At 43.2% G+C, this 12025-nt stretch overlaps 1 protein-coding gene across 6 annotated transcripts in view; it reads left to right on the forward strand.

The window, feature by feature from the left end:
* The window catches only part of epb41a (erythrocyte membrane protein band 4.1a), a 58821-nt gene extending 48958 nt beyond the window's left edge, over nucleotides 1–9863 (forward strand). For 5 of the 6 annotated variants that reach the window (XM_079571270.1, XM_079571271.1, XM_079571273.1 and 2 more), the window contains 4 exons: nucleotides 79–207; nucleotides 2630–2731; nucleotides 8199–8279; nucleotides 9735–9863. In XM_079571270.1, the coding sequence (XP_079427396.1) occupies nucleotides 79–207; nucleotides 2630–2731; nucleotides 8199–8279; nucleotides 9735–9833 (411 nt within the window). In that variant the 3' untranslated portion in view covers nucleotides 9834–9863. The remainder of the gene's footprint in view (nucleotides 1–78; nucleotides 208–2629; nucleotides 2732–8198; nucleotides 8280–9734) is intronic. The other variant, XM_079571275.1, reaches the window with a different exon arrangement.
* Nucleotides 9864–12025: the final 2162 nt, after the last annotated feature.

Raw genomic sequence — 12025 nt, forward strand, 5'->3', positions numbered from 1 at the left:
ACCATGTTCTGCAGAGGTGTTAGCTCTGAAGAGTTCAATAACTGGCCCTGACATGAGCGCGTTTCCTCCTCTGTTCAGTCTCCAGTGCTGAAGACCCAGACAATCACCATCTCAGACGTCACCAACTCTGTGCGAGGGACCGTGGCCTACAAGGAGATGCCCCTGGTCCACACGGAAACCAAGACCATCACCTACGAGTCCGCTCAGGTAAGGCGTGGAATGGAGTGCAAAGTATTTGTTTGAAAGGCCTAGATTACCCAAATTCAACTCTTTGGAGCTTTCAGTGGTGTATCCTCATCATTAGCATACCTGCAGTGGTATTTGTTTCAGTCCGTCTTCCTCCTCCGCTCTCAAAACATCAGCCCACTCTCCGATAAACATCACACCTGGGAATCCGTGAAGTTCTACTAACTTTGACTCTGAGTCTGTCCTTGGTTCGAACTTCCCTTGCCAGTTTATATTGTATGGAAACACTTGGAAGTGCCGTCCACAGGGGCGACCGAGGCCTTCTCTGTTGTCGGCTCCATCTGTGGAACGCTTTGCTTCTTTTACTTAAAGTTTTTAGACCCACTTTTATTCTCTAGGTTTTAACACAGTGAGGGCTGTGTGGTCCTCTGTGTCTCTTATGTCTTTTATCTATCGTATTTTAGGCTAAGTAGAGATATATCTCAGTGTAATGTTCGATATGTGCAGCTTGCCTGGACAGCCGTCCACTCCTACTCTCTGTATCTGTTCAAAAGCAGGAGCGTCGTCAGGACAGGAACCAAATTAACCAGTATTTTTGTCCCGTTCCGAACATACATTGATTGATTCTTCTACGTTTAAAATCTGAACCGAGTTGCCAATGACTTCTTGTATCCTCAAGTTTTTGTGACCAAAACCACATAGATCGTTCACATTAGTCTCAGAGGCGTAGCTTGCCATTAGTCAAGGGCCCCCATGAACCAACCTGTTATTCAGAAGTCTGCAGTAAACGCTTGATATACACAGTTTTCCTGATGATTTTGGTGATGCAGTTACATCATCTCTCCACCAGTGCTATATGGCGCTGTTGAGGCCCATCCTGCTGCTGCTTTAGTGACTCATGGTTCCCTAATGTTAACTTATAATGAGCAGTGGACAGACTTTTTTACTCATGGCTCCACCAGATTATGTTTCTAATTGTGAAACCAGTTTATTGTAACACTCTTAATGACCTAAAGAACCTCAGCTTCTGTTCTGAGGAAAACTTATGCAGAGATCGGGCCCCTTGGTACCCTTGCTACGCCACTGATTAGTCTCCTCTCTTCTGGCCACTGCATCACAAAACCACGAATTTCCTTGTTTTCAAAATGCACCACATGGCGTTTGCATCAATCACAGCCATCAGGAATTTGAAAAATCACACCTGATCCCAGACTACACGCCTTTGTAAACACATGTTTATAAAAGTGGATTTGGAAAGCAGGTCTGGTGATGGTTTATAGACTTTAAAAACATTTCCAGATTCTGTTAGGTTAGGGTTGTTGGGCTCCCTTTAGCAACAGGGTGGGTACGCACTGGCACATGTACGTCGATAGATCCACTGCCTGGTCCTTTAGGCTTTCAAAATATCCCAGAGGAGTATACAAATATCTGCTGTGATTGTTTTCTGTTGAATTTTATTCTTTCTCCAGTTGTCCTTACTCCAGCGTGTGATCTGAAAAGGGTTTTTATAAAATGTGCTGTGTAAATAAAGTGGATTTTGATTTAGAAAACAGGTTTGGCGGCGGTTTGTTACTCAGCAAAATCCAGGACATTTTCCTGTATGTGTCCAAAAGTATTTTACAAATCTGAATAATATAGCGTTGTATGAAGCCTTTAAAGCATCTGAGCCATGCACAGTATCTGTTGTAAATGAGCTGCAAAGTAAATCACGTCCGTATGCGTGAGTCTCGAGGTGGTCCCTGCATCAATACTGCTGTCCACAGTGAGAGATGTGAGCGCCTATGTGCTAAATCAGCTGCTAATCCATTCTGCTGCGTTTTACATTCTGCTGACCAGGCTCCGTGTGAGGCAGCACTCGCATGCTTTCAATCACGCAGCTCCTTTCTGTGAGTCCTGGGACGTGGACGCTTTGCTGAAACACTACGGCATGTGTTGGTACAACATTCCCAAGCCAGCTCATAGTCGTGGGTGAAGTTCCTTTAAGACTTTGGATGAAAGTGCTTTTATTATTTTTTAATAAAGCCCAAATATCATGTCATTTCCTTTCTTTGGTATTTAAGTGAGTGAGTTTCAATGATCACATAAAAAAGACTGCACTCATTTGGGTAACATGGGGTCCATTAGTTTCATAGTGAGTGATCATGTGTAAAACCCTCTAACCTTGTAGTTTAGACCTCTACAAACGGATTCTGAAATGTGTGGGATTGTTGCAGTTTAACAGTTTTTTTTTTCAGTTGTTTCTTGTTGTTGTTTTTTATAAATGGCAAATCATTTCTGCAATTAGTACTTTCCCCCCCCCCCCCAACTGAAAAGACTGAAACGTTTATGTTCTCTTTTTCTGTTCTTATATTATTATATTTATTATTTCTATTCCGATTATGTAGAGATGTTCATGTATAATTAGAATATCATGAATGATATTTTTTTTTCCTCCATCTTTCAGCCGGTGGACAACATGGCAGAGAAGGACACCGGCGTCCTACTGAGCGCTCAGACCATCACCTCCGAGACCGTCAGCACCACCACCACCACCCAGATCACCAAGGTCTGTATCCAGGAGTTTTCCAGCTTTTCCACATCAGTGGAACAATTTCTTCTTCTTGCCGCCGATCAAAAGTATATGTGTCCTGTTACAAACATACATTGATTGATTCTCCTACGTTTAAAATCTGAACCGAGTTGCCATGACGACTTGTATTCTTAAGTTTTTGTGACAAAAACGACATGGATCGTTCACAGGCTGTCAGCGTCCCTCTCTCCTCCTCCTTCTCCTGCATTTGCAAAAGCTACTTTTTATGCACAAACAGGAGCCAAACTGCTCATCTACTGTAAGTTAAACACTGTCCTGAGATAAAGAGTGAATAGCGATGTTCTTTGTATAGCGCCGGTATCAATGCCTGACCATGCTTTTGCAATGTTTAATCCTGGGTGTTTCGGTAACAGAAACACTGATGTGTGTCTTTGTAAAAGTCTCAGAGCTGCTGTAGGTCCGGTTCACAACACATGAAGCTACTCCTCCATGATGACTCTGTTTACATCTGCGGGCTGGACACAGTGGGGAGGGGGCTCTGCTGAGGAGCAGTGGTTGGTTACTCGGCTGGTGACGAAAGGTCGGAGACGTCTCCAGGAGGTGGGGGCGTTCCTAGGAGGACTCAGGCAAACCTATCCCTAAAATGGCTGCCATCAGAGTTTTTAAAGATTACTCAAATATACGTGAATGTATTCACAGGTATTCACGTGGCACATAGTGTCATAGTAACATGATGTAAAGCTTGAAAAAGTCAATTTAGCATAATATCCCCCCTTTAAGATGGAGATGTGAAGCTGATTATAGACAGTTGCTGTTCTCTCAGTGGTGTTGATACATTCTGTTGTGCAGAGGCTGTTTGGTTTCCCCCATTCGCTGTTCAGTGCGTGCTACAGAACAATGTTGTGTATTTTATTCAATCTAAGGAGCAGATGTAGGACATTTGTTTTTACAACGTAACAAGCTTAAGGCGAGACACGACAGGTGAAAACATAGATTTTTCATGCAGTGGTCAATGCAGACATTTTTCTCCCTTAACATCTTAGTTTTAAAGTCAGATCACAAATCTCTTTTTATGTTATGTTTTTGCCGCTAGCATGCTGCAGATTTCACGGAAATAACTACAACATATTGCCGCTCCGTGATCTTTCACAACACACATATTTGTGCACAAATATTGACATGTTTGCTATCCACAGATGGCAACCAAGATGAATGAATGAAGAATGAATGACACTGTAATCTAAGTATAAGCATTTCCTTGGACGACAGTTACAAAAAGGAAATTCTGCACACCATCAATCCTTGAAGAAAATTTACTTACCGTAAATGCTCTAATATAGGCCGGGGTCTTTATTTACTCAAGGGCATCTAGGACCAGGCCTTCATTGGAATCAGGCCACAATTAGAGACAGGCCTTTATTTCGACCAGGAAAACGAAGAAAAACGACATTTGTGTCCATTTGCACCTAAAATATTAGGTTCATTTATTAACATTTCAAACCCTCTCCCAGCGGCTGGAACATTGACGCCTTTTATTTTGTCGGGACAACAGGAAGTGTTTCGTTGCTGTTAGCGGAGCTTTGACATCAATATCACTGCAGGTTTCTGTTTCGTTTTTACCGCGGACCGGATTATTTGTTGTTATCTTGTGTAAAAGGCGAGTTTAGACGGAGCGTTTGTGTTTGTGATCGATCATGAGACTGACCCGAGAGAAGACGAGACGCTCGCGCTGATCGGAGGAGTTATTTTGAGGCGTGGGACTGACCTGCACACGGAGCAGCTGGACGTGCTTTGAAGACGTGATGGAGACTTTATTAAAACCCTGGAGGGTCACACAACATTTGTTGCTTTCCCTGTTTCTACAAATAGTCACTGGAGGTTTGAAAAGTGGCTAAATCTGTGTCAAAGTTACGCTCGGATCAGCTCCTCCGCAGCGCCCCCCATCGGCCCGGGTTCCCGTTTGTTGTCTATTTACACGAGTATGAGACAAATTCCTAACATGGGGAATATTTCTACCGCTATAGTTTCTAATAAAAGCCCCGGCCTGTTTTAGAGACCGGCTTTAATTTGCCTCCGCCAGCCGCGAACCCGGCCACTGTTAGAGACCCGGCCGCTAATGGAATACAGGCCAGTATTAGAGAATTTACGGTACTTACACCTATTGCAACATAGGAATAACACTAAACAATATAACTATATAAAAAAGCAGTAATATATATAATCTGTTTTAGGAGCCCATCAAGGTGTTGTGTTCAAATATCCTTAGTCTAAGTTTTCTGTCCGTCTTTTAGGCTAGACCACATGGGCAGCGCAGCATGTGGGTCACGTGGGTGGACACACGAGTAATCACCGTCCTGGTCCTGAACCGCTCTTTCACAGTGTACGCTCGATGAATGTTTTACTGGATTTATGGAATCTTTCACCTAAATTTGTCACTCCTGCCTCCTAAACGAGTCAGGTCCTTCCCTCACACTGTACATGCTGATGGCCTGTCCTCTAAGTGCCCCCCTCCCTCTGTGCGCTGATCGATACATGCATTAACCCCAGTCCCTGAGGAGACGTTTGGACATAAACTCCACACTGCTCGCTCCAATCAGGGAGATGGCTCTGTTTATTATGGCCATGTAATCAAAAGGAGCAGGAGATGCGGGGCTGTTTTAATATTTCACGGTATCCCAGCGTGGAGGTGGGAGCGCAAAGAGAGTCCAGTCCGTAAAAGACCCTTCCTGGGGTGTTTGGAGTAGCCGTGCACACAGCCTGGTGCTCACATGAACAACCATTTAATTTGAGGCACTTTATCCATTTAACCCCCAATTTTGTAAAGCATTCGTAACATCCTAATTCTTCCCCTAATGCTAACGGCAACAACAAGTCCAGGTTTGCGAAAGTGGTCCAGGAAGTACAGTACAGAATGTGTGCAGTGGTCTCGCTCGCTCTTTTTTTTATTTCCAAAAAATGCCTGCAAATACAGTAAACTGCAAGGAGGCAAAGACTTTTTAACAAGGTAGAAAAAAAACTTGCAAGATGAATTCGGTTTACTTATCCCTCAGGCGCTCCTGGCACCATTTTTTGGCTTTTTAGAGGTACAGGCTGTGTCCCAGTGTCCACACTTTATATTCTCTGTATAGTGCACTATATAGTGGTCACGCCATTTTGCAGTGGTGTCCGAATGTCCAGAGAGGAAAGTTTATATATATTTTTCAAGTATTGAATTATTCTGCAGATCCATTAGCATTGGTTCTAAACGTTCACACCGAGTACAAAAAGAAAATCTCTCTGATATAGACCATGTCTATAACAGCACTGCACCAGGTGGAAACCCAGGGCTGAATCACATCTGGTCAATTCAGGCTGAAGCTTAAAGGAGGGGTATTGTGCAGAATCGACTTTTCAAGCTTTACATCATGTTATTATGTCATTCCCTCATTAAAAACATGCCTGAAGTGTTGCCTTGGCACATTCACATATTTTTGAGTAATCTGTAAAAACTCTGATGGCGGCCATTTTAGGGACAGCTTTGCCTGAGTCCTCCTAGGAACGCCCCCACCTCCTTGAGACGCCTCCGAGCTTTCGTCACCAGCCGAGTAACCAACCACTGCTTCTCAGCAGAACCCCCTCCCCACTGATGCCACAGACAGTGTGTGGAGGGGGCGTGTCGGAAAGGCTCAGAGGTTCTTAAAGAGACAGAGGCCTATTTCAAGACATTCGCTACAGCCATTTTGAGAGAGACATTTTATACAAGGCAGTTATTCTAATTTACTGCATTTACAGACCAACAGAAGGTTTGGTCATCATTGTAGTGTGATATAGACTGGTGCTATGTGACTGAAAAAAGCACAATACCCCCTCTTTAACACATTGAGTGCCGCGCTGTTTTTGAGATTTCGCTGCCAACAATCCAGGCCATTTTTCATGATATTTGTAGCACCACAGCATATTCTATGTTGTAGCTATGGATACATGCTAAAGATGAGAATCTAAGCTCTCAATAGGTGAAAACAGATTAATTCTACGTGCCTCGGTTCCTGAGAAATCTAAGCTAAAATAGAGGCTAATTTTGGACAAGGAGATAATTAGTGTCTTATGAAACATCTCCTTTCTGATTAACTCCTCTCCTCCTCTCTTTCTGGCACTAACGTTATGGGAAGAGGCAAATGCCTAAATAGATTTGTTTCAAGTCAATTTTCAAGGACAGCATTGTTGACACGTTTTGAAACGGCGCGTGTTATCGATCGCTTTCGCTCATTTTCACGTGTGCATTTAAACAGCCTGGTTCTCAGATTGAAGACTTTAACAGGATGTTTCTCAGCCACTCTCGGACCGATTTTAGCCATTTAAAAACTCGGAGAACCGTTAAAATCTGAACTGTTTCGATCTTTACATGGGAAGCCGCTCTGCTTTGTCAAACGTGCTCCAGAGAGTGAGAGAAAAGTGTCGGGTTTACAGCTGTTCGCTACGCAACACCACGCCCAACGGACTAAAAAGAAAAGAAAAGAAAAGAAACGCAATAATGTATATGAAATGTCCAGATCGTGACTTTTTGATCGTCATTTTTTTCACTTCTGGTCATCACAGAGCTACCAAAATCAAACATACAGTGTATTAGAGGGTCCCGTTTTCGTAATTCCATTTTTGGCATTCAATGTGTTAGGTAGATCATTATTTAAAGCGGCTGCGCCCGTTTTGTTTTGTTTTCCAACCCTGTCAGAAAACAGACATAATGGAGAAATTGGGAATGCGTTTCTCGAATTTAAAGGCCCTTTCACACCAACGCGATAATCTCCAGTCGTTCCTGGTCAGGCAGGTTTTGGTCAATGTGTGTGTGTTCCCACTGTTCCCAGCTGGTGAGCGAATCAGCTGGATAATGGAAGGAGACTGAGTTATTAAAGTCTCTAAATTTGGCTTTATCCCTTGCAATAATTTAGTTTTATCAACTAGCCATAAAAATATACAAACATATACAAACTTTTTTGACATTAACAGAAATCAAAAGACGACGGGAGTCTCTGAGGAAACAATTCACTCTCCAGAGACGACCACCACACAGCGTTTGAACAGGGACCGAGGCATTTTGTTTCAATTTACTGCTAGTAAATTGAAACAAAATGCCTCCTGAAAACAATTACATTTCCGCCCCGTCGCTGTTGCAAAGTGGTATTTGGTGACCGAAGCGTTCTCAGTCCAGGCTGGTCATTTTAGAAATTGGAACACAACAGTGGGTCTCTCTGGACATGGAGCTTGGACTTGGAGCTAATTTCCTCTGTGCCCATTTAACTTGAGCAGGAGTAATCGTAATGACATTGTTCATTCAGAGCCATTCAGCCGCGGTGAAGGAAGATAGATTAGACTTCACTTTGGTCGGTCGCCATCGCTCTGGAGAAGGTGCTGCTCTCCTCTTTAGAGAGCTTCAAAAGAAAAGCCGGTCGTCTGTCAATGCCCTTCACTTGCGGATGTTAAGTTAAGTTCTGTATTTTTTTTCCAGACGGTGAAAGGGGGCATATCCGAGACGCGCATCGAGAAGAGAATCGTCATCACCGGAGACACCGAGATCGACCACGACAAGGTGAGGAGCCAGTCAGTCCTCCTTCGAGTTCAATGGTTGATGTAGGGGACGCTATTGTACATGTTTGAAGTGGGTGAAACTGGAGCACCTGAAGGAACAACTCCAAAAGAAGTTCCCAGGAAATTAAAACCCCTCAACCCTCAAGTGACTTAAACCGGGATATAGAATCACATTAGTCCAGTGCTCAGGTCTCTGTACCAGCTTCCTGTCGCTCAGAGAATAGACTTTAAAACAGCTCTGCTTGTGTAGAGGCCTCTCCATGTTCTAGTCCAGTGTTTCCCAATCAGGTGTATAGGGGGGGCCCTGGGGGCACATGGAATGACCTCAGAGTGAATAAAAGGTGAAGCTGAGTTGAATTTCAATATTACTTTCAAAGAAAAGTTAGTTTTAATGATGTTTTTGAGTAAAACATCAGATTTTTCTCCTTGTTTCTGGTCAAATGGTTTCATGCATGTTCAGACAGTGGTGGCACAGTGGTTAGCTCTACAGCCTCACAGCAAAAAGGTTTGACTTTGAGAGTTTTAGCAATACTTTGAACATAACACTTTACTAAATCCTGAATTATCTCTGTTTAGTTGCTCACTTTGTTACTATTTTGGCATGATTCTTGAGTTGGGGAGCATGAATGAATGGCTCCAGGGGTACATGGGACAACAAAGGTTGGGAAGCACTGGTCTAGTCCAAAGTCCATCTCTGACATGTCAGAGCCATGTGAACTGTCTCCTGCTGGTCCCTGCCATGTTTCGATTTTATGTAGCTAAAATGTGGACGTCTTCCTGGAGAGCGGCCTGTTAAGACACATTTTGTAGCAACACCACAGTACGTAATAACGGTTCTATATGTAGTAACATTTTATATTAATCATGTAAGAAAAACGCATTTTGTTACAACGTTCCACATTTTGTAATAAAATTGATCACTACACATCATCAAGCAGAAATGCATTGTTAAATACTTCATTCATCATTTATAAGATATTTACACAGTTTACTAACTATTGTTAATTTGAATAAGCTTCTAAACAGAGAGTACAGTGACGATGTGCTGTGAGTCTGGTTAAGATCAGGGACGGGTCAGAAATGGTTAAGTTTAGGAAAGAGGGACTGTTGTATAATTGAGTGTGAACTTATTCATCATTATAAATGAGTGACAAATGATGAGGAAAGATGTAAATGCTTTAGAAATGATCCAATGCGAGTGATTGGCCTGGGCACCGCACCCTTCTCGGGGCCCACACAGAGCCGCACCCGGCCCTGTCCGTGCTTTTATTATGCTTTATTGTTGCCGCCGTGAGCGCGCGTGTTGCCAGCAGAAGGCATTATTTGTCGATGTAATTTGGCCCGTCGCGCTGAATGACGCTCGTATATCAGGTGAAGCGGTTGTGCATGTACGCGGGGAAATGAAAGCCATCCATCCCGCGCTTGTTAACGCTCTTCGCCTCTTGTGCTCCCGCAGGCTCTGGCTCAGGCCATTAAAGAGGCCAAGGAGCAGCACCCCGATATGTCTGTCACTAAAGTGGTGGTGCACCAGGAGACGGAGATCACCCCGGAGTGAAGCACGCGCCCATCAAGGTGAGCAGACTTTCAATTTAAAACTTAATCCGTTTCATTATTGTTTTCATTTGCTACACTGCCAGAGCCCCCAAAAATGTCACACGCTCTAATATTTGGTTGTGTTTTTTTTTTCTGTTCAAGCAGTGAATCATCAAACAATCTGAATATTTCGTTGCGATGAAGAGAAAGCCTTAACACAAAAAAAATGTAAAACACACAATACTTAAAGCAGTACTAAGTAACTCATGCCCCTAGAGGTCATAAGCACAACTGCAGGTGTCGTAGCAAGTTGCGATTTTTTAACATATTAATTGACCGTGAGAGTAAATACTACGCTGACAGAAAAGACAAAGGGACAGAGGGATATTGTACATCCAATTATACAGTGGAAATAATTGTTTTCACTCAAACTTGGCTGTAAATACTGTTTTAAGTGGTGCTAGCCCACAGATAGCTTTGTCCGTTCTTCTTCGTGATTCTATTAGTGTGTATTGGTGACTCCGGTCCGGTGGCAGTCTGGCCCAGAGACACCAGAGGGAGATGAAAGACCCCAAATCATCCCTTTAACACTTGTATGACCCCCAGAGGGACTACGGAAAGTATTTATTAAGGTAAACAAGTTACTTAGTCCTGCTTTAAGTACCTGGACAGTCGTTACCTGAATTGTAGAAAGATTTGACTGCACAGACTCACAAAAACTCATCTTTGATTTCTCACACTGATTGATGCGAGTCTTATAGCACTGTTGCCATAATTTTTACAAGGAACAAAAACTATTTTCAATACTTTGTAACAGCACAACGATGGGAAAAAGAAAAGAAAAACTAGGTGAGCTGATAAACATTCTCAAAACACAAAGATGATTGTTTTTAACTATAGATAGACTATATGATTTGATCATTGTAGCATGGTTTGAAAGGGTGGTTAGTGGGGAGATGTACAGCTGACAGCGGACCACTGCTGCTTTCCCTGCGATGCTGATACATTCTATTGAAAAGTGGCTGCTTAGGCTACGTTCAGACTGCAGGCTGAAGCGACCCAATCCCGATTCCAACACAGATCCAATGTTTTTAAATGCAACCCAGGCCGCTTGGATGTGTCCTAAATCCGATACATATTTGATCTTTTGCAACGCGACTTCAGTCTGAACAGCCAGGTCGCATTTATCCGACATATGTAATCAATGCACTACAGATGCCATTCATTCTGCATTAAAGTAGACGGGAGCGGACAAGAAAACAACACTCACTTGTGCAGTGAGCGGCTTCACTGCGTGAGTGCATTTGAGAGGAATATGAACGACCTTGCAAAAAAAATAGCCTTTTTAAAATATATATATCAGAATTGAGCATTAAGCCCTGCAGCCTGAACGTTGCCATAGTTTTCCCAGTGCACTGCTCACTGGAATCAAATGGTCAGACCATGTGAAGTTTCACCGAGATGAATACTTCCTGGGCGACTGACAGCCAACACAACAGCCCAGTGGTAATCTTATGCAGTGACCCAACTCAGTTCAAATGTCCATATAGTGAGATGAGCAGATAAAACCTTTGTTTGGCATCGCAGGCGGAGCTGTGTTTAAACCATGTTCAAACGGGTAAAAGTACAGGCTATACACTGCCTTCCTTCAACTTCTTGGGATTGAGTAAACCCTTTTAGAAGTTGTGAAAGTGCCAGTTCGTCATCCATTATGCGGCTAACTCTCTCGACACATTACTTCCTCAAAACAAATTGACTCTTACAAAGCCCTAATGTAGGTCTCGGTAAACTCCGCTGCTCACACGAAACCAAATTATGCTCTGCACTTTTGCAATCCCTACATAAACATCCATCTCTACAGGGAAGTTTACCATCCGGCGCTGTCTGTCCCTCGTTGGCCAATTGTAACATCGTGCAGCTGTTTGGAACTCTGTGCTCTGTGTGGCTGTAGTCTCCACTGCTCTATCAGCTGCCGACTGAGGAAAGTGTTCTCAGCCCGACGCCTGCTGGAAGTTTGCTTAAGCAGGACTCGGTGAAATTATGGCAATGCAATTTTAGCTTCCAGCAAATAAACATGTAGGCAGCCGCACTGTGTCAGTCACTAAATTACGAGAGGGCCCAAAATAACTATAGAGAAGAAATTAGGGCTGAAAGGTCTTTCAGGCTTTTTCAATTACTTTTGGGCACATTGGCTTTGGTTTTTAACATTTGTAG

Source organism: Gobius niger, assembly GCF_951799975.1.
Source record: "Gobius niger genome assembly, chromosome: 14".
In the NCBI taxonomy this organism is placed as follows: Eukaryota; Metazoa; Chordata; class Actinopteri; order Gobiiformes; family Gobiidae; genus Gobius; species Gobius niger.